The sequence below is a fragment of the Electrophorus electricus genome, chromosome 1, assembly GCF_041902795.1.
Source record: "Electrophorus electricus isolate QZ-2024a chromosome 1, ASM4190279v1, whole genome shotgun sequence".
Taxonomy (NCBI): Eukaryota; Metazoa; Chordata; class Actinopteri; order Gymnotiformes; family Gymnotidae; genus Electrophorus; species Electrophorus electricus.
The window spans coordinates 40298243-40321974 of record NC_137497.1 but is presented as its reverse complement, the minus strand read 5'-3'; the positions used below and the strand labels follow the sequence as shown (position 1 = coordinate 40321974).

Genomic DNA, 23732 nt, shown 5'->3' with positions numbered 1-23732 from the left:
CCCCCAAGGGAACTAAGGGTGACAGTGAACCTAACTGAACATTCACATTACTAAATGATAAACATTAAGTTTCGAACTAGTTTTCAACCTGCAGAGTGGTGCACCGCATCACAGGAGCTCTCCATAGCTGCCTGCCTCTCTCTGTCTCTGTCACAATATTACAGCCAAGGTCTGTGCACCCATTCATTTTAAAATTATGGCAGCAACAGGCCTCAATGTCACTACTGTCTATGAAACACAACAAATGCATGGTCTGCACACCACAGCGTCAGGGAGTCGCTCTTCTTAAACAGAGGCGCCCATGCCCGCTACTCAAGATGTAATCAAAACCACAAAAATTTCCACAGACGTCCTGAGATTAGAGGCAGGTGAGGGTTGGAACTAATGTCAGGTTTCTAGGTTGCCATGAGCAGTTCTGGGTAGCCATGTTTTAAATAGCCGTCAGGATTCCATCCGCACAGTAATTTCAGTCCTGAATGCAGCAATAATTGCAGTGACTGTGGTCCAGTCCCATCTAGAAACAGCCCAGTCATTTAGTAGTCATAAGCAGACCAGACAACAGTGCAATCGAGACTGTACCCTTGCTTGACTGGAACACACCTTAAATGGATATTTGGCTGTATAGTGGGTTTCTTGACTTTCTGCAAGCAACAGAAACTCAGCATTTGGCATTCACTGTGGCTCTGGATCACATCACACAGACTAATGTAGTGTAACATGTATTGTAATGTATAACTAGTTTAACTAATGTGTCCAGGTTGCATCTTTAAATTAATTGACCTGTGTCTGTCTTATCTTTTTTTTTTTTTTTTTAATGTCCAGATAACTTGGACATTTGAAATACGTTAAATTAACAGTGACACCGATTGTTTCCATTTTAAAGCTGTCGTCAGGGCCTTTAACTCTGTGTGAGCGTGTGCCATGGTGAAGACACCTGAGCAAAGAGGGAAATAGTAGCAGGTAATACTGCTGTGTTAAACGTGAAAGGCCATCGTGCCAGGGGAAGCAGTGCTTGTGCTCGCCATCCCTGAATATTTGCATAATGCAAAGCCCTGGGCCTGTGGGTTAACTTACGATTCAGAGGTAACCTACAGCCTTCTAAAGCTAGTGGTAAAGTGGTGAAGTAGTAAGGGGACAATAACTTACATCATGTCTGCTTGTCCCTTGCTAATCGAAAGGGTTGGTATGTGTCTGCAGAAAGGGTTTACATTAACCTTCCCCAATGGGTACCTTCATTGACACAATAAAGGAAAACACAAACGTGGTACTTATATATATTTTGGGACACAAGACAAGACTAATAACTAGGATGTGTTAAAAATATGCTATTTACAACAGCTTACATGGCACATAATGGCCATAATACCATCCTTCCAATCTATCTGCTGAGCATGTGGACACAAAGTCAGGTCACTAATAGAAATGCCGTAAGCAAATCAACCATTTTCCAGATGTCTGAGCAAGTGACAAACAACAATTTACGACAGAGTATGTATGTGTGGTCACATGTTACATTATAAAGGTAATTGCTCTTTAAGTGAGGAGGATATAGCTTTGAATACTACCATACAGACACAGGCCTTAAACCGGTACAGTAACTTTGCTAGCACACATTTACTATTTGCCAATGAGGCTTTGCAAAGGCTTCACAAGTGTTTTCTGGGAATATGTGTCTAGGTAAACTGTTTCAGTTTAAGACTGAAGAAAAAAAGGAGAAAGCAGATCATTTGCAAGACAGGCAGTTAGCCAAAAACGGACCTTCAAAGAAGTCATTCTGACCCCAGCACAGTGTTTGGTTTGTTTGTAACGTATCCTCATACGCTCCGTGTCGGCTCTATGACCCTGGACTGCCCTAATGAGTCTGATTTTGGATTTGCTCATAATAAATCTCGCTCTTCTCCGCATATGTGCCCGCCTCCTTACTGTTCACTGTTACATGTGGTAAGAATCGCCAACAGTCTTATTACATTTAAGGTCCTAAAACAATTCTATTTTAAAATCTACTTTTATATATGGTGAAAGAAAACGCTAAAATACTGAACCAGTTCTCGGAGCCCTTCTTGGACGTTGCCTGACTGAATATTTGAAAAATGGCTGCAAACAACAGACGAGTTATTTTGCTACAAGGCAGGGCACGTTTTAAATTGAGTGACTCAAGTAAAATTATGACTGCAGTATTCCTAATGCTAAATGTAAGTGGGGAGCTAGCTTGCGATTGCGGTTTCTGCAATTGTCCATTTTAAACTCATGCTAACTGTCATTGTCTTGTGTTCCAACAGAGCTTACGTTTTCAGTATATGGGTGCAAGTGAAGAAGCCTAGATATGGGCTACAGAAATTGCATAAATCCCACACTAACCAAATACATAAAACTGTAAGTAACCCCAGTAAAAAAAATGAAATATCTGAGCAATCAGCCAGCACAAATTGTTGCTACTTTGTAAAAAGCAAGAACAATGCGTGCACATGGACTTTATTGGGTTTATTTCATTTTGTTATTCAACCAAAAAGGTGGTAAATGTGACGAGCAGTAGTTGTTTAATGTATCAGACGTATTCTGATTGAATCTTGAAAACGCACTGCATGATTCTATGGAAACCAACCATTTAAAGAATGTCGGAATCTTTGGATGCAGCATGTTCGCAGCTGACAGTAGAAATGAAAATGACCACAAACTGTGTATAGCTTGGATATTTCTTAAGCAAAAGAATATGGTATGGTTTTACAGATACTGCTTTCCGGTGGATTCGCCATACAGTTGGCCATGGGTGCACGGCAACCACGCAACCTACTATAGGTGCCAAGTTTGTATTTTCTGTATTTGTCACAAAATGTTCCCCATTTTGGAAGGCTAACGTAAACCTAAAGGTTTTACATGGTGAACCCTTTCTGCAGACGTGTTCTGACCTTTATCATTTGAAGCAGACATGAGGTACTGCAGTTTAACTTACCACAGCCATGGAACTGAGAGGTTTCCAAGAACTCCATGCGCAACATGTATTGGGGGCCTTGGGTTCACTTGCTCCCTATACCCTGATGGATGTACAGCTGTGAAGCCAGAGGAACAAAACCAGGAATACATGGATAAATGTGGCTTGTGTTCCCTGGCTACATCAATATGTGCCCTATTATTTTTTCAGAATGTTTTAATGCCAAATTGAAATCACACCGAAACTTTATTGTATGTCGAAAATAACACATTCATAAGGAGGTTAATGGGTCAGCTATAATCATGATCAGCTGTTCTACCCACCGGACCTCTCAATATCAAACTGAATACACTTGTTTTACATTAAACCAAGGCAATGGAAAACGTGTTATGTTGCACAAGTTATTTACAGCAATGCAACATCAGGAATCCTGATGCCCTTGGATCAAGCATGGACCTCACTGGCCTTCAGAGTCCATCATGCACAAATTCTCAAACTAGTTTGCATGGCTTGGGCACTTCACGTGAAAGGTCACATAGAGAGCTACAGAACTACAGATATCTTTACACATAACCTGCAAGTACTCAAAGGTCATTCTGAAATAGATCAAAATTCCTTCTTGCTCAGAGGTGACATAATAGATGCCATGGACATCAAATGAACAAATAATGAGCTCTTGCATATGTTTACATGCTAGAATTATTAGCAGAATAAAGTCAAAGTCAGAGTAAGCATTGTCATTCCTTTTCACGACAGACATGTAAGGTGAGACAAAAAATAGAGTTTCTCTAGGATACGATGTAATATTTGACATAAAATAGAAGTGCAAACAAGAAATAGAGTAAATAGATGTTAAAACATGTAATGAACTGTGTACAAGACTGAAATAAATGATACAGGTCACTATACAGTAGTTAAACTATGACTAAACACAGGACAGGGCGGTAAATGGGGGGCAGTGGGTTGTGTTTTACATGCATTACATGTGTAATAGCAATTAGCTCCCATGTTCTTTACAAACAAACGTGGGCATGATGGCTGGAGTAGAAGGAAGTGAAGTGTTAAAACATAGAAAGTTGTTCAATTCTTGATGAATGGGGCAAAAGCTGTTCCTTCAAGCCATGTTTATGGTGAAAACATAAGAATAGTTGCAATGAAACAGAATTGTATATTTCTTAAAGCTAATCCATATGTTTCACATTAAGACACCCCAGAACTGGATTGTGAAACTCCTGAATTCATAAATATGGATTTACTATAAATAAGGTTGATGTTTGTCCCAAAGGCAGTAAACATGGAGCCCCCACAAGATCCTCCCAGTATGACCACATGTACAACTTCTGACAGTCTGGCTTGAGGAATGGCATTTTGGTACAGAATTCTGCTTATTTGTCATTTAACAGTGGTACCTAGTTACTTCCAACAATGCATAACAATTAGATTGTACAACTACATCAAGAATACTACAACATGCACAAACATTTATCCTGTTTTACACAAGCAAACATTGGTGAATATGGTTTGGAGAATAAGAGACACCCATGTGTTTATCTGATTACCATGTCATCATACATGGTTAAAAACAGTGCAGTCATTTGGAAGAACAGGTGAGCATGTAATTAAGGCTGTTGCTTTTTTGCACAATGATGTGCTTTTTTCACCTAGTTTAACAGAGGGGAGAAGAACACTAGTTAGCAAATGTGTTATTTGAGATGGTAGGCGTGATTTAAATTCCTTTTAGGCAACACTTTTGCATGCATAGCTAATTAAAATAGCGCTTGATTTCATACAGTATAAAAGCTTTACATAACTAGTCAGCTATGCTTTATGGAGAGGAAAACTGGGATGGTTCTAAGGGCCATTGACTGACAGGGCTCTAAAAATGATGAAACCATTCATTTTTAACCTATCATCACTAACAGAATATTTTATTTACAGTGTACTAGGAAAAATACATTATATTTACAATTGTAGTATTCTTTCGCAAAAAGTAAACAACTGGAAAGACTCTGTTTGAACCCTTTCCCTTAACATGAAATGGTTCAGTCCCACCCCAAAGCAGTCTTGAACAGTACTTACTACAGTGCATCTTGTCTCAGCTTCCTAAAGATAAATCTATTTTCCAAAGACAAAAAGAAAGACAATACATCACCCAACTGAGAACAAAATATATCTGAAAATAATGGCTGGACTGCCACCAAATTTGGTGTGCACAATCCAAACCCCAAGCGGAAGAATCCTGTTGATTTGGTAGACATTTCCTCAAGCGCCACCAACAGGCCTTTCCATCGTGTGTACACTTTGTTCCAAAATCTGCTGCTGAGCAAGATGATTATTCATTTGAATTGAAGAGGTTAATGTATATTTCTTATATTTAAATTATTCATTAATGTTATGATAATTTTCCATTCAATAATTTTACAATTAAGTTACATTTAAACTGTTTTTATAAAATTTAAACAAGATGGGTATCCATCTTGACTCAATAGTGAGTCCCACAATAGTGAATGCAGAATGTTGCATGCATGCCTGCACGGTGTTATATTTTCAGGACCGGCATGGCCTCTGGTGATGGGGCCAAACATTCTTGGCCGCGGTCCAAGCTGCATTGCAGTTTTAAATCCGTTTGATTCAATGGCATTGGGCTAAAGAGTGAAGGGTGAAACGGGATGCAGCTCTTTTGTGCCCGTGCTTAGGAGGAGCGCGTGAAACAAAGAGAGGCCCGGCAGTTTTTAAGCACAGACATCAAAGCTAACACGAAATGACTAGAGCACGAATTGCCTGCGTTTGCAACAGCTCAATCGAGAAGATGCGCTTTGAATGGCTTCTTTTAAGACAAGGTCATCGAAACCCTCCTTCCCACCGGATGTCGCTGTAGTCGCAGTAAATAAAAGGAACTCTCCACCCGCTTATTTTCTTTCTTGCATTATTTCAAACGTTTCCAAAGCGTGTTTTATCGGTTCTGTTGAATCAGCACCCCAGTGATCCTTCGACGGTATGTTTAGCTCGTTATCGCACTGGGACTGTCTGTGGTTAGGAAGTCTGCGCGGATGACGTCAGGCACGAGATCGACGGGCTGCGTCTCCACTCGAGTTTGATGCGAGTCTTATTTTAGTTTTCTCGTGCACACCGGACAGCGCTCGAGTCACGCGCTAAATTCAAACCAACGCGGGTCCGAGCACTCTCGGTGTCTCGGCTGGGGATCTTTGGACGCGCTGGCAGTGAATGTCATTTGCGTTTTCCGCCGTTGCCGTAACAAGGCTGATATTGAACAAAAATGAACATGTACTCCATGCGCCCTGAATGCTGAGCGCCCGAGCGCCGGCTGCGGACTGCGTCTCGAGCGATGACACTGAGGATACTTTAACATGGTCAGCCCTCGGTCAACAGCTTCGCACTTACACAGGTCGACTTTTAGCGCAGGAAGTTAGTGGTATATAAAATGTCCGAAATGGCGATTGCATTTCTTCGGGAGCTGTACAGTCGTGGCTAGAGATGCATACGCTCCACATTTCCTGGTTCGCATACAGCTAACGTTGGCTAACAATCTGGAAAGGGTGTGTACCTTATAATTAGCCTGCGAGATAAGCAGCGAAGTTTCCTAGAGTGCCCGACCAGTGGAGCAAAGGCTAGCAGTTGGACAGGTAACGAAGTGTCGATAGGTAGTCCGTTTCAAAGCGTAGCAGCCTAGAAGATGATGCTTAGACTGTTTGGCGTAGCACGGCTCCCCTGACTAGCATGCGCTGTGGCCCTGAACATACTTTAGCGTGTAATTCGGCGGACATCTTCGCACTTTATTTCGTTTGCTTGGAAGCGTGACACGCACAGTGCCGTTGCAGCATGCCACTTTTCCGCGCGCCCGCAATGGCAGGCTGCAGGGTTCGGTCGGGCGCGATCGCGGCGGCGCTGCTCGCGGGGTTCTTCTTGATGCCCCTCGGCGCGGCCAGCTCTCCGGACATGCCCATCGGACACGGGGACGGGGAGGGCGCACACCGCGATCACGCTCCGGCCCACGGGGGTACCAACCAGAGCACCCACACCAAAAAAGCTTTCCCTGTGCTGTCCTTTGATTACAAGGCGGTCGAAAATCCTTTCTTGATATTGCTGTGGATTCTGCTGGCTTCCCTAATGAAATTAGGTGAGTTGTTTTTGTATATATTTCTGTTTGGGGACTTTCTCCCTCATTATATTGTACGTTACTGATATTTCTGTACAGACGGTCCAGTACTTCATTGACCTTCGGATGTGACAGGTTGATTTGTCGGTCCTGAGTTACTACTTGTATTGCTGATCTGACCTCATTGAACTCTACACATTCACCACTTTTATTAGAAAAAATCCCACTACGTCAAGCAGCTACGTTCATAGCGCAGCTTCTAAGGTACTCGTATCTTACAGGTGTGTCAGGCTGGTTTAACGTAATTCCAACGTAACTCACCACCAACCTTATTAAAAAGATTTAGATAATAGAAACGTCTTGTACTTGAAAGGCCTACAGTTACTCTGTCTGTTGACATGCATTGTTCATGTTCTTCACTGGTTAGTTTCTGACCACTGCTGACCAGGTATTGTTTGGGTGCCGGAGCCAACACAGCAGTGACCCTGACCTGGTATACCTACTTTTGCACAGCTAGAAGTGTACCAGCAGAGCAGTGTTGCAGCTGTTTGTACGTATGTCCGTGCTGCGGCTCTGTTCAGTGCACTCTGCCGTCCAAAACTGTTCTGCCAGAAACATTCCCATAATCAGACACGGCCGAACAATTGGACATTGGTTCACACAAACTGTTCATGGTGGTGGGTGTGTTACAGCCTCTAAGGTGTTTTTAATAAATAAATCTTTGTAAATAAAGAGCGAGTTTTGGCAGAGCTTCCTTAAATCCCCTCATTCCTATAATGAATGATGCCATCCAGCCTGAATGTGCTGCCTTTGCTTGTGGAAGTATTTTGGTGGCTACGGTAGTGAGGGGTGATTGCCCCACATCGCTTGGAACAACTTCTTGGGTCTGCTTAAAAATGGATGTGTACAATAGGTCACAAATGGGTTGTGTTTGGTAGCCGGTCAGTTCCCTAATTAGCTGTTTCACACTGTGCTCATAATGTAATGCTATGTGTGGGTTGGTAGGGGGTGGAGCCCTCCTAAGGTGCCACATCTCGGGATGCCCTGGGGGGTGCAGTCGAATGTTCCATCCAGGCTGACATATGAGCTAACTGTCAAGCCCTAAGTGAGGTGAAGCACTTTGTACAAGGAAAGCTCTAAACTGTGCCGCCACGATGTGGCGGCTTTCTAGCATGAGAACCCGTTACACCTGAAAGGGCGGTTTGTTCTGCCTCTTCTGCACCCAAGTCCCATTCCTCCGGTCAGCAGCCGGTCTCTGGCTGCCTGCTGGCCATGGATGGCTTCTGCACCGGCGCACGAGCCCAATGGCTGACTGAAGCCAGAGACCCCGTGACATTCTTGTTCCTCTTGCAAATCAGGGTGAGAGGGGCCCGGGGCCCTCAGACAGTTGGTTGGTTTGTTCAGTTCTCATCATGTTCAAACAGACTGCTAAGGGAAGAATCCAAGTGCCTGCATCAGTTCTGCAGAAGCTATACAGACCGATCTGATATGATCCCCTAAGGCTTTCTGAACATGACCATCCTCTACCTGAGAGGAGGAGGGAGAGAGAAAGGCAGAGAGGGGAGGAGAGGAAGAGACAGTTATGCACACTGCTGGCACTTTGACTGCCTTCACTGTCATTATCGCTCCCTGGGAAAAAAGGATTTTGAGTGTTTCTGTTTTTGCATTGCCACTGTTTGCTGGACAAATGACTCATATGAGACAAGGGGAGACGGAGGGAGAATAAGGGAGAGATGAGGAGAAGGAGAGTGAGGTGAAATGGAGACCCACATGGTGCACTGAGCACAGGGAGGGAAGAAAATGAAATGAAATGAAAAGTAAAGTGGCATGAAAAGCTTGTGCTGGTGAAGCATGTGTATGCAAATGCCCCTGAATGTCTGCCTGTGGACGTGCTTACCTTGTATGCTGCCCATAGTACAAATGACATTAAAAAAAAAATCATCAAGCAGTTCTGTTTCCTCGTAGAATTTGTTTTCCTTTCAGCGTTGTGTTAGACAAGTTTGTTTGGGTGTTTGGTTTGGTATTGTCTTACTTGCTCTGAGCCAAGTTATTATCTTTTATTATTAATACTATTCTGTTCTTTAGGTGTGAAACAGTTTCTGCTTCTGTAACTCACTTCTGAGTGTGGTTTATGCGAGGTGCCATGTCACTCCACAGATTGGGGGTGGGAGACAACAACTGATATCTGTTCCAAAGAAGTTAAGATTGGGTATTTACAATAGCCGCTCTTAGTTTTAGTTTTAGTTTTGGCAAACAGGAAGCGTTTCGGTGTAGTGTGTAAGGATGCTTTTTAAAAATTATTACATATGGAAGATGGTTCAGTTTTACCACACTACCTTTTTTCCATTTCCTAGAAAAATGTATCGACTTGTGTTTAAACATGCCTACTCATCCGTTCCCAAAATCGCAATGGATGCATGTCAGATTTCTGGCACAAGACATCACCTAGAAATTACAGGGGCATGACATTCTACTGAACATTTTTAGCAAATTTGCCTTAAATTGGGGAAGTACAAGTCACGCAATTGTTTGGCAGTGGCATTTGTAAAGTGCTTTGATTACACAGGCGACACAAACACAGACCATCACTCCCACGAACTGCTGTGGCTGACCTGAGAAGGCTGTAATTAATTCACTGTCTGTGAAGTAAAGCAATATCAGAGGTGACCCCAGGCAACTCTTGAGTGACAGCTGTACACATGATAAGCTTCACACAAAGTGTTTTTCCCACAAAGTCACACATTACATTGGTGTTGCAAACATATCTAGTTTTGTGTAGCACACATCCAACTTGTTTCTTAGAGCTTCCCTTAAATAGTTTCTCAAGGCGTTAACAAATAAAAAACAGAGCTGCCTTCTTTGGGTGGTGAATGATTAGCCATGGTGAACATGTCGTCAAATGAGTAGTGAGCTCATTAATATTGCTAACCGTTGAGTTTCACGCTTTTGTAACTGGAGCTGATCGCCTGTTTTGTCATCACTTCCACCATTGCACTTCCTTGGGCTGGACCTTCTATTTATTACATCTTCCGTCAGCGAGGCCCTAACTCCAGAGCTCCTGGACTGCAGGACTTCCTTTCCCCGGACTGGGAGGTGTGGCATGGCTCACAGTCTCTGCTTCTTTCGTGGTTTGGATTGCTGCAGATACCCTGATGGATACCGATGCCTCTCCCTCCAGAAGTACTTGATTGGTTAAATTGAAACTCTGATGTAAACGGCATTTTTCGTTCCCGCTGCAGGTTCACCCTCAGTGTTCTTGTTATGCAGGTGAAACCTGAACCACTTGCTGTGTCAAGATTTATAAGCATAAATGTTTAATGTCTATACATTATTAATAACTGTTGGTATGTGGGTTAGTTCTATATGAACTTTGCATTGATGTTTAAATTATTGCTCATCAAATGATAAATAGTTTCTATGTGTTTTGGTAACATCATGTAATTTAATATTTAATATAAGAGACTTCACTTCAAATGGCAGTAAACAAGTGTGTTCACAAAACATAAACATGTTTGATCATGCCACATGAAAATACTGAAAATAAGGTTTTATAAAAACCTACGTTTTCAGGGGTCCATGTAATTTATCCGGTCAGCCAATGATACGAAGAAGGCATTAGCTGAACATTGGATGCTGCTGCTCTGTTCACTTCTGACTTCACTTCCAGTCTGAGTTTCTGGATCATTGTGCTTTGTTTTGTTTCTGTTGTGGTGTCAAATGTCAACCAGAGGAATATGGCTTCCCCCTGTGAGTCCTGCAGCCTCTCAGGGTTTCTTCCTCCCGTTCTTAGGGAGGTTTACTTTGCTACTGTCATCTTTGACTTGCTCACAGGGGGCTTGGACTCGCACATCTGTAACTGATGTGTAACATCTGCTGTTGTAAAAAGTGCTGTGTAAATAAATGTGCTTTTAGCTGGCTGTGTGAGTTTAGTTGGCTATGCTGTGTGTTTTATGTAAGATGCACACATCAGTCAATCATGGCACTATGCCAGGTGAGCTCAGTTTTTACACAAGAAAATATCTTTTAGGTAAAATAAAAGTGAAAATGTTTCCATATTTTTTACTTTGTGGGTCATGAATGATGCTGTACTGGAGGCTCTGGTATCTGTATTTTTCCTTCCAGTTGCATCATTGTAAAGGGAAGCGCAAGCACCATCAAGCCATCAGTCGATAACGATTTGTTGCCAGCTGCATTTTAGTAGTTGTTGCAGTCCTACGGTAATGTCCATTAACATGAAACCACTTCTCTGTCAGTGGGGAATGTGATTGGACAGGCTTTCAGTTAGTTTGAAGATTTTTTTAGTTACCTTGTTTAAAGTCTTTCATGGTTAAATTCAGTATTCACTCAGCTTTCAGTATGTATTTGGTATAAAGGAATATATAACATTTTAGACTAATGAGTTTTTGCATATATATATATATATATATATTATATATATAAAATTCATGTTGCTCAAAGCAGAAGTCAGTAGGAAGCATTTCTGTTGTATGACATTTGTGGAGGCCTTGAGGGATTTTTACTGTTTTCTGGTCTGTGCCACTTTAGTGAGAGTGAAGTCATTCTTTAGAATATAGCATATCCCGCAGATGTCATCGGCAGTAGTCATTTACATAATAAAAGCCCTATGATAACCTGGCATCTGAAACTGCCCAGTGCCTCTAGCACGAGCTGAGTTTCCCAGTAGCAGTGAGGCATGGCAAAATGGTGGAGCAGGTGTCACTTTGAAAATTGGTCTGGTAGGTTAGGTGACACTGATGATGTAACAGGGTTGTTTAATTTGTGCCATTGGTCCAGCCAGCATGAGAGACTAGGGCAGAGTATGTTTCATCACACCCATGCTCAAGTTGTTCTTTTGGGGTGATTTTTGGCCAGTAGTTTTCCATCATATTCTAAGGTTTCCTGCTTAGTCCTCTTTTTTTGTTTTTGTTTTTTTGTTCTGTTAGGCTAGTTTTGTTATGAACCAATTTGACAAATGGGTATTGGAACATTTTTGAATCCTAAACTGAAATGAAAATGTAGCCCATGTGGGCTATGACTGTTGACATGTTCAGCAGCACCACCCCATATTGGCTCATATAGTCCATTACCACTGGTGTTGTTGGTGATGATTTTGCCCCCAGGTGTCGGTCACTCCCATGTATAAACTGCAAGGTTCTCCTGAGAGGTGTATTAGATTGTTGTGTGTGACCAGAACAATCAGGACTGTGATGAGATACGTGTGGATGTGGCGCTCCAAAACTTAACGCATTGTGTACCAACGTGGAGTCTCCACCGATTATGAGAACGTGACTCCTTTCTCCAAGGTGTGACTGCATCATTGAATCATTTGCGATCATTTGCGATCTAACGCAGTAACAGTTGATGTGGTTGGCAGCCATTGCCTCACAACAGGGCTGTGTACTTAAGCCCCTGCATGCAACTAATGGGTGCTGATAAGGAGGTCCTGGATTGGTGGTGAGATGTTTCTCTTTGTCCTACAAACAGCTTAAATATTGAGTCCCTTTTTAAAAAATACAATCTTGACTATATTTTTTTGAACAGGTTTCAAAGGCATTAAACCATTGTTAAAGTCCAGATGTCAGCAGTGTTCGTGTTAAGTGCTTGTTGCGTTCTTGTCTGTCACCTCACACATCACCTCGTCAGCTATATCTGAACATGTAAAATGTGTTCTGTTGTTCATAGCCCTGTTCCACATTTCAGCTAAGAAATGTAATGGATCATGACATCCTTAGACTGACTGGAGGAAACTAGATTTTTATCTGTATTAAAACCCTGCACATTTTTTTTTTCAGCTTCGTGCAGTATTTGCCATAAGCAGCACAAGCTGTGTTGCCCTGAACAAACATGTACAAAGCCACTACAAAGCAGTTCCTGTTTTCTGCAGTTACATCGACAGGTCTCTGTTTTCTCACTTTTCTTTGCAGTGGATAAATTCACCACGGCTAGTCATGAAACACTTCGGTAACTGCGCAAGCCACTTATGACCCAAATACAGTGATGGACTACACAGGGCGTATAGGAGCAAGTGGCTCCAAAGCTGCTGTGTTATCTGTTCCATCCTGCCTCCCCTTGTAGCTCACATTTGCGTTTACAAAGTGACACTGATCTGTGGTGGAGGGAAGGCCAAAATCACCCTTAATCAAGGGGATCATAGAAATGCTCTGCCCCCTTCAAGTGGTCAGTGAAGAGGGTGGAGCCACACCACTTAACAATGCCATCCTAATACATCTGTATGGGCAGTCTCAGTCCAGTTCTCAGTTGACTGTCCTGTAACCTTAGCAAGTTTCTCAGCCCCAAAAGTGCGAGTCACCTGAGAGCTTGCTGACTACTTCAGCCCACCATGACTCACCGTTTCTACTGCTGGAGTCTATATCAGATTAGTTAACAATCTAAACCTAAACATATGCATGCCTCAAATACAGCCTGCCTGTTTCTTCTCTCCTGCCATGTTCTTCAGGAGTTTGTTGTTCTCTATAGGAACTACAGATATTGCAAGAGTCAAATGTGACCTTAAGGCCCAGTGTTGCTTAAAATGTTTTGAATAAACAGAATGTACTCAAAGAGACTTGGGATTATGCTGAGCTTCCTGATTTTGAGAAGGAGTTTCTAGCTGCTGTAGGCTGTTTGTTTTTAGAACACTTAGGCTAAGCTGTCTTCAGATTTTGCCCTGTGTTCTGTTATTTTGCATGTGCAGGCACCAGAGTAAGCAAGCGTGTCTTTGTGAGGAGGGCCTTTTTCAAAAGAGTTGAGAAAAGAAGACAGATATCAGTTTCAGTTAGCGGGTGCTCAGTGATTTCTGTTTATTCTTGTTTTTAGTTGAAGTGCATTTAATTTAACACCCTGTATTCACAGAGAGTGTGTGAAACTGTTTCATCTGGTGTGGGGATGTTGCATAAATATTGGAACTGACGCAGCAAACTAAAAGTGAGGTACCAGGAGCTTACTGCTGACATGCTCCAGGTAGGCCTACTGGCAGTGAATGCACAATCGGACATGAAGAGACATATTTATGTATTTATCCGATATATTTACTAGTATGGATTCAGTTATTCTTGTCTGTTGTTATGAGTTAAAGTGCTCAACAAACATTTGGACTTGTCCTCTTTAGAGTTATTGAGCTTGGTGAGCTGTGGTGTAAATCTCGCTGAATCTTTGGTCTGCTGAAGGAATCTGTAGGATTACCTGTTCTGCCTGGGGTTTGGAGCTGTACCTCAAACACCTGCGACCTGTTGGTGAGCTGTTTTCAATTTACAACGATCAATAAAGGATGTAATAGTTCAAAGAGACATGGGTATTTTTCATGTTTTGTTTTTAGAATCTTATTGTTTATTTTGCAAAAAATACATATGTTGTTAATACCTAACCTACAATGGTATTAAGATTTGTTAGTGGTTATTGTTAATATACAATAAATATAAAATGTGGAATAAATTATAGAGCTTGTTAATATTATTGATATACAGTATTTATAATGCAATATCTCATCACATCAGAGCACAGAACACCGCACAAATTCTCTTGAAGCTGTCAAAGCCAGAGAGAATGCTGGCGAAATCAGGGAAGTGGAAATTTTTTGACGATAAGAAAAATACATGGTGCAAAATACAAAATTATTGATATATGATGATCACTTGCATATACATATATATGCATGCAATGCTAGTGCTTACTGGGTAATGATTATGATTTATATTGAAAACTTTCATTTTATTGTTTTTGTATTTTAAACACAAGTTTTCAGAAACACCAACAAGCAAGTGAGGGGTATTCAGTACCACACAGTGCTACAGTACAGAATACATAAATTAGTTATTGGCACGTTTATCCTTTTGTCTGCAGTCATCCCTTAATCTGTCTACACATCACCACATCTTAAAGCTCAATGTGTGAACAGAGGTTTCAAGAGGTTTCAAAGCGCATTGCTGTCATCCTGGAACATCTTTCACAAATACCTCTCAAAGTTTTTTCCTTTTGTTCTTGAGAGGTCATTAAAAAAGTCTACATCAGACTCATGACGTGCTCTTAAACCCACAGAACTGTTCGCATCTTTGTTCTTATAATGATTAATCCCATTAGCCTCGTAAACTGAAAACGCTGGCCAGTTGTTCCCAATTAGCAGAAGTATTCGTTTCGCCAGTCCCCATATAAAGGCATGAGACTTCAAGCGTGACTTTGTTTATCAGTTGACCACGGGCTTATTTATTTTTGGGGCTCGCGCTCCCAACGTTAGATAAGGTTTACAATTATACCAGCAATAATTAAGCTCAAGGCAGACTTTAAAACGATTCTTTGAAGTTGTTTGATAACCTTTTTAGTAATGTTACCTAAGGGGAGCAGAGAAGGAGTGAAGCCAAGGCAGCGAGTGTGCAGCATCATAACTGTATCGGTTCACATGTTCACGTTCACTAATAGTAAAATGCCATTTTAGCCGGGTTACCTCTCTATAAATAAATGGGGGTGGAGTAGCTAACTTTGAAAATTAGAAAATCTTTGCACAAATATGTCAGTATTCAAATGTCAGTGCTCTTGAACTTGGATAGAGTCTGTTCTTATGGTAGAACAAATCCTAGATAAAACTTTGCTTGAATGTCAGAATCTTCATGAAACCAACATAAGTGGGTTTTGAGAGGAAATTTCTTAAGCTTGGTTGGTAAATGAGCCTCGAGTCCCTTGAAAGGAAAAAAAAAAAAAGTGTGAAGTGTACCAGTCCAGTTCTGTTAATGTATCAGTGGACTGAAGGATGGTGGCAGTACAGGAGCAATGTAAAGGAACAAGCAGTTTTATGCAGGAGACGTGACTGTGGCAGATTTGAGACCCGCAATGCTAGTGGACTTCATTTTCCCCATTTCACCCCCCCCGTACTCCTTCATGCAGAAGAGTGGCCACTTAATCCAATAGAGAGCTCCCTGTCATTTATCTGACAGCTCTCCGGCCCTGTGTTTATCTGCCCCAGACTTGTCCTTTAGGCCTGTCCTCCCTCCCTCTCTCTCTCTCTCTCTCTCTCTCTCTCTCTCTCCCTTGCTCATTCCCCCTTTCATACAAACAGACCCCTGCATCTATATTGTGTTTTCTACATATTTCTCACCTGGCAACCAGTCGCAATCTCTCGTTGAGCTGGGAACGTTGAAGTACAGAATGAGGTGCTGGGCGACAGAATCGGTATTAGTCATACTTTCTGCTGGTGCTTGGCTGATACTAACACCACTGGGTTTCTAGATCGTCATGTACATGCGACTCCAGTGTCATGGTGTCAGCCATTTTGGGGAAGGGGCTACATATTTTAGATGCAGAACTACTTATTTTCTCCTGCCAAATTGTGAGATGACGTGGCAAGATGTGTAACCAATCACACTGGTTACTCTGACTGATTCTGCAGACTAATTGTACCTAAGCCAGACGTCACTGTAGAGTTTACCAGGGCTGGGTTTGAGACTGTCTGCTTTGTCTGAGAATCTCTGATGGTGTGGTTGGGCGTAACCGGATAGAGGGATGTGGAAACCCTGCTCCATAACCTGAAGAATCACATTCCTCGGCAAGGCACGGCATAAGTCTCCATTTGTTTTTCTTATGCATGATGAATAGCGCTGAGGTTTCCCACATTTTCCGCACTAGCCTCGCGGGATAGCTGTTGGCGGGATACAGGACGCCGGAGGGGAAGCTTCCACCGAGTGCTGATCGGTCTTTTGCCCTCTGTAGCGTTACCTACAGATACGATGGAAGCATTCATCAGGACTTTACACTGTGCAGCCCTGAGATGCAGCCACGTGAGGACACCACAGCAAATCTCAGACCGCTGTCTGAAAATCCCAGTAATCTAGACAGCGACAGTGCTGATCTAACATTAGTTTTCACCCTTTAATCTCCAGTGAACAGAGATGTGCAGGCAGTGACGAGCCAGCCTTGGGTCAGCAGATTTTCCTGAGAACAGTGATAAATAAATATGCTTTCAGTAATGGAGACGATGTCTGTCTCATGTCGTCCGCCTCATGCCACTCTTAAAATTTGAAGTGACTCGGGAGAGATTCCTGGACGACGTCTTTTTAATGCTGTGGGGTTGTAAACTCTTGAGTGCATTATTTAAACTGGCTGAGGTCAGGATTGTGTGGCTCAATCAGTTGTTTTTGTTTGTTTTAAAGTCAAGATTTTACCCAGTGGCTTGACTTGTGCACCCTGTCGTTCATTGCTGATCAACAAAACCAAAGCCAAGTGTGAACAGTGAACTTCACTGGATGGCAGGACGCCCTCGGGACCTTGTCAGATACAAAGCAGCTGCTGAAGAATGTGGCCAGGTCGTGTTTTGATCGAGGTGGACAAACCCTTGCCTGTTTGGCTTAGAGCCCCCTGTTCGTTACAATTTCCATGCAGCTTCCCTGGCTCTTTCCGCCTGTCTGGTGGCACTTCTATAGCCGGTTCTGTGTGCGTGGGCGGTGTGACTGCATTAAGGAAGACTAGGGCCCAGAGCGGTGGAGGGGACGGGGCCGTCCTTTCAGGAGTGCTGGCAGAGGGCGCCGATGAGTCACCCGCTCTTTTCTTTCTTTCTAATTCCCAATAAAGCAAGCAGGTCTACGGTTCTTTTGTGTTGGCATGGGAACAGCAAAGCATGGTGGGTAATTTTACTGTTCAGGCTCTGGTGGTCACACTCTTGATCAGCATCTTTCCCCCCCCCTCCTTCCTTGGCTTGCTCGCTCACCCTCTTACTCTTGAGCTCTCTCCCTCTCACGCTGACACTGTCTAATTATGATGTCTACTCAATTTTCTCAGACACTTGCTGTGACTACCTCTAACTCATAGATCTATTCTTATGTTACTTGTTCACTTCTTGGAGAGAGACACATTTGAGGTTCATCCTCAAACCTTAAACAGCAACCATTTTAAAATGTGCCCACGGCCTACTGCATCACTGGTCTAATACCTGGTTTGGAATCAGTCTTCTGCCCCGTTTATGGTGATGGTTATCTTAAAACTGATGCTGGATGAGTAATTCTGGTCTAAGAAGCTTTGCAAATATGTGACAAGTCCTTCAAGTTAAGAGGTTTTTAACCATCATCATTCCCACAGCTTGTGATTATAGTACACTCTGTGCTGCTTCATACCTTCAAAACTAATGTACAAGTAAAAATGCTAAAGTAATTTCTTTTTCATACAGAAAACAAGTCTGATTCCGTCGTATATCTCCAGTGTCGTATATCTAACATGCTATGTGAGTTTTGTTATGTGTATGTAAGTGTCCGTCCCTTTTAGTGCTTTCGTAACATAACAGAATAATGGAGTTTCTTCCTGAAATAGAAGCCATTCCCTGAGGGCCTCACGTATCCCTGACTCAGGCTTCTACAGAAGGCAGGGTGTGGGAGACTTTAGCCTGAACTTTCAAAGGGGCCGTGTGTGCGTGCGAGTGTGCGTGAGTGTATGTCCGTGCGTGCCAGTGTGTGTATATTCGTCTGATTGTTTCGTTGTGTGGCAGATGGGGCCTTGTATGGGTGAGTTGCTTCATACTTCCTCTACATTTCCACCACTCAGCTGGTAGCTGCTGTGGGCGCTTTTGTTTGTCTCTCTGCTCAAGGCGTACCAACTCCCATCTGTATGTTGAATGAGCTTCAGTAATTATTCACTTCAGTGCCTTTTGAATTGGAGGAGGAAAAAAACCCCAAAAAACCTTCACGTCCTTGTAATGTAATAATCATTTCTGATAGTCATGTATATAGACTGACATCTTTTACACAGATTCACTCAATCAATGCCAATATGCCTTCTGAATAATTGAATATAAAAGGGCTTAAATGCAATATGCAAATATCGTTTCTTCAACAGGATGTCTTGTCCTGTCTTACCCGCCATTTGTGCCAGAGTGGGATATTGAGACCGAATGCTACTGGCCTAAGAAGGGAGTCATTCAGCCATACACTGAACCATGGCTCAAAGTCTGCTGTATTCCTAGCCTATCTTACACTGGGAGTGTTGATTCAAGATCAGACTCTGTCCTTCTCTTACAGCTCTTTACGCTCAAAACCATAAATGTGCCACCATTACTCCAAATGATTAAATGTAAGTTTAAGTGCAAAAATGTGAATTTGAAATGTGAATTTGCCTCATAGCCTTGCATTGATTGCAATTCTTTTTTTTTTTTTTTTTTTCTTTTCTTTTTTTTTTAGGGCTGGTGTGTCTGTAAACTGCTGTAATCTATGTTCTGGTTCTTGCTAAAGTCCGTCATTGTCCAGATCTTCTCCTGCCTGACGTTTGTCCCCGTTCCTGCAAAGACGTGCACTCTTAGTGCTTACACTGAAATTCTACAACTGAAGCATTCGTGACAAATATGGTTGAGAACTTTCCTCATGAGTTAATTCAGCTAGACCATGCGGAAAGTTTTTTGTATAGAAGTTTGGTGGTTAACTAACCCACACTGTTTTAGCAGTAACAACCAGGACGTACAATTTAGCTGAAATGTTAAGAAAATAAATTTACAGCATCTTTAAGGTAAGGAATCACTTCAGAGTGCAGTAGTGTTAGAGCTAAAACCTAGCATCTTTTCCTAACCTAGACTTCTCTGTAGACAGCGAGTTGAGTTAGGTGATGTGTTGATTTATGGCAAGGGTTGGGAAATTGCTCGTAAATCCGGCATGGGTTTAATCACATCATAGCAGAGTCGCTACAGAGCAGCTGTAATTGCTCTGTTTGAGATGATTTTGAATGTGCTGTATATGCAGGCTGTTCTGCACATGCACTTTGGCTCACCTGGCACAAGGACAAAAATACACTTTGTTTAAAATTAAGAAATAAGAGCTAATCTAAAGGGAGATCCACCTAGAATGTTAATAGGGGTTCACATTGCGGCTGTGCTGAAGTCCTTCTGCTGCCCAGCATGTGGCGTTTGCCTAAGTCTCTTCTTTTCCTTCGGTGGCGGGCTATTAACGTGTATTTAATCGAGCTTGTTGCCTCACCCAGTTGTTGGGAGAATCTGTTTAGCAGAACATGATTTATCCGCACAATTAACCACAGCACATAGAACAGCCACAAGGGGCCCTTTTAGTAGCAAAAGAGGATAGATTATACTGTGAGAACACTGTAGATGATGTGTGTGAAAGCTCTCTGTGCCGTATGGATGCAGTGCTTGGCAGGAGCCATGGAATCATGACTTTTGCTCTCTTTCACTAATAAACCTGAGACGAGCAGCATGATGCAGTCATGGCCTTTGGGCCATTGTGATGTAGCGTGGCATGAAATTGTGAGCAGCAGTCTTTGTTTGGGCCTGTTCCTCTCAAACATGTAAAGGTGTAGGCCTCCATTTTCTAGATGGAGAAAACTTTAACTTACAAACACTTAAAAAAAACCCATTCATTTCTGTCTGATAAGCAACTTGTTTGGGTTTCAAATAAGATTGCATAATGCTGAGAAAAATACTTTATTGCAATTTGATTGCCATATGCTGTTATGATATGCTTTGTATGTAGTAACGACATAAGATGTGATTCCTTAATGTGTTGTGATGAAGGATTGCCCTGCTGTATTCTTACCCAAACTATTTAAGCTTCTTGGATCATGAGTGGTTTGATTCATGAAAGTGCCCAGTGAACGTTCATCTATGGAATCTGAGGTTGGGCAGGATTGTGCAGCACAGGCAAAAAGAGAAATACTGTACATAAGAGACCTCATGTGTTTTGCAACCTTCTGTGTGATCAGTATTGTGAAGACTATTATTGCGATATCGAATGGCAAATAATATCACACAGCCCTAGTTTTGCTGAACTGTGTTTGAGTGCAGTCTGGTCTGTCTGTACTGTGGCGTATGATTTGCAGATAAGCTGATGATTTGCAAACATACCGATCTACTTCACTGAGTTTCCACCAGCAAAGCATGTCTTGCAACTATCTGTTCATACAGCCACAGATGGACTGGCGCCAGATAAAGGCACACTACGTATGCACAGCAGGCGATGAATAACATTTAGCACACCGAGGCAGATGACGGGGTAGAGTCGTGCATGTTAAGTAGCCATGCAGTGTAATTAGCAGCAGGCTGCTGACCGCATGTTGGTCTGTGCCAATTGGAAAAAAATAAAAAATAATTTTTGGAAGCCCAGATCCCAGCTGGGTTTACTCCTGGTGTTGAAGGTATGGCTGTGTCATGCTGAAAATTCCACACGGTATCAGGTTGTCTACTGCAGTAAAGGGTTGTTGTGTTACCCAGTCCTGCTTCTAAGAAGGAGCCATTCACTCTGAAAATTTAGCTTCTTCCACAATCTCATTAACACAGGTTAAAGGTGGGAGAAGTAGACATGATATTAATATGAAATTGTATAACAGCATCACAGCTGAAAAGCTTCTTATTAGCAAAGTGATTTTTGTATGTTTCGGTGATGCTGGCGTTTACTCAGGGCTAACGACCTGGCATTAATTGGGCATTCAGCTTGGTGGTACGTGGATGTGTTAAGGAGTGGATGTTGTGCCCCCCAGGCTGTGGCTGGTGTGCGAGCCTGTGCCCTGGACACTTGTGATGCTAAGGTTCGGATTTCAGATTTTTCCAGGCGCTCTTTGTGCCAGGGATTAGGGCGTTCTCAGAGGGCTGCTTCGTGCCTAGGCGCCGGGCCAGTGCGACGGGTGCTGAGTCAGAGCTAGCGGCCCGAGATGCTTCTGGCTGGACTGGTCAGTCCAGCATTCGTGGGTGTACATGAGTGTGCTGGATTGGCCTGCGAGGGACATGCTTGCTTGCAGACGTGCAGAAGCAGAATGGCTATAGCAGATCTGTTAATGCTCTCTCTATATGTGTTCTGTCTAGCTTCTTTAACCTAAGGCCTCTGTGCACAACCTGTGAAGACTGGGCATTATCTATTGTACAGGAATAATTAATCAAATCTGTGGAGATTTGAATGTTTGGGACAATTACTAAATCATGCAGTTTTCCATGGGTTGGAAAAATGTTAATTACTAAGCTATGTTAAAAAACTAGGCTATTATCTAGACAGTCTTGTATTGTATCGTGTGGGTGTGTATGTGTAAATGGCTTGTTTGCTTTCTAAAGAAAACTGGACTAAGCTCATAAATTGACTTATTCAGAATAAGAAAATCTCCTGCGGTCATTTTCAGTGGGTTGACCTACCTGGTGTCACGGACATGTTGGATTAATGCGCATTATTGACTAAATAATTTAACGCGGTCTAGCTCACTTCAAAACCAATTAGGATGTCTGAGGTCTGTGCTCACGCATGCATCTTCCTATGGGTACAATGAATGAGGATGTTTCATACTCACACTCATGCTTCACTCGTACCGCCGTGCATTATCATCTTATAGTGTCTCTTCCTATTTTTTGTTAAAAATGCCATTGCATCTACTAGTGTGAGTCAGTCTGTACTAGTCACACATTCAGATTTCAGTTTTAGGGCAAGTTAAGGTTTGACAGATACATAATTATCACCCACACTGTGCTAGTGTCTCATTTTGCTGTTCTCTCTCCCTCTACCACTACCTCTCTACCCATCTGAACTGCAGGGTTCCACCTAATACCTCGCTTGTCGTCCATCGTGCCGGAGAGCTGTCTGCTGATCGTGGTTGGCCTACTGTTGGGGATGCTGCTCAAGCTCATTGGACAGAACCCCCTTTTGCTGAGCTCCAGACTCTTCTTCTTCTACCTTCTGCCCCCCATCATCCTAGACGCTGGCTACTTCTTACCCATAAGGCCCTTCTCTGAGAACCTGGGCACTATCCTCATGTTTGCAGTTGTAGGTACCCTATGGAACTCCTTCTTCATTGGCGGTGTGCTGTATGGGGTGTGCCAGATCGAGGGCACAAACTTGTCCAGAGTTACCCTGCTGCCCTGCTTGCTTTTTGGAGCCATCATTTCAGCCGTGGACCCTGTGGCGGTTCTCGCCGTGTTCGAGGAAATTCATATCAATGAGCTCCTACATATCCTTGTCTTTGGGGAGTCGCTGCTCAATGACGCCGTCACCGTGGTGAGTGCTCCAAGGCACACCCGTGGGGCCTGTGCTTGTTTGTCTGTTCTCCAAGACCAAAAGCAAAAAGAAACATCTTTTGTTTACTCAGGCATTTTGATGTATTTCACAGGGTCATTTTGAGAAATGTTGTGCTTTCTTATAAAATATTGTATGTTTGCAATCTAGAGCCTAAAAATGGCTTTTGGAGATCTCATGACAAGCTAGACGCATGTCTATAACCTCCTCCCACCTACACCTCCCAGGTGCTGTATCACCTGTTTGAGGAGTATGCACATGTGGGCCAGGTGACTTTTATCGACGTGTTCCTGGGCATCGTGTGCTTCCTGGTGGTGTCCCTTGGTGGCATCCTGGTGGGCGCCATCTATGGCCTCCTGGCGGCGTTCACCTCTCGCTTCACCTCACACATCCGTGTCATTGAGCCGCTCTTCGTCTTTGTCTACAGCTACATGGCTTACCTCTCCGCTGAAGTGTTTCACCTGTCTGGCATCATGGCGTAAGTTCCAGCCAATAGTTGGTATTATAAATTAAATGTGTGATAAAAAAAAAAAAAAGAAAAATCTATGATTTTGACAGTAATTAATTGTATATTGTAGTACACAGCAACAACATTTGTGCATGCCACTGACACTATGCTAACATATTTACTGACAGAACATATAAGATTGACACTATACTAGTATATCCTAGGAAGAGCACATCTGAGACATTGAATTTGGCACTGATGTGAAAAAATGCCTGT

General features: G+C 42.7%; 1 protein-coding gene across 4 annotated transcripts in view; it reads left to right on the top strand.

Moving 5' to 3' along the window:
* Window positions 1–3166: 3166 nt before the first annotated feature.
* Window positions 3167–23732, top strand: part of slc9a1a (solute carrier family 9 member A1a) — a 35091-nt gene continuing 14525 nt past the window's right edge. The window contains exons 1-4 of one of the 4 annotated variants that reach the window (XM_081719812.1): window positions 13782–14006; window positions 14155–14278; window positions 22530–22990; window positions 23236–23486. In XM_081719812.1, the coding sequence (XP_081575938.1) occupies window positions 22607–22990; window positions 23236–23486 (635 nt within the window). In that variant the 5' untranslated portion in view covers window positions 13782–14006; window positions 14155–14278; window positions 22530–22606. The other 3 variants (XM_027019922.3, XM_027019918.3, XM_081719807.1) reach the window with 3 other exon arrangements.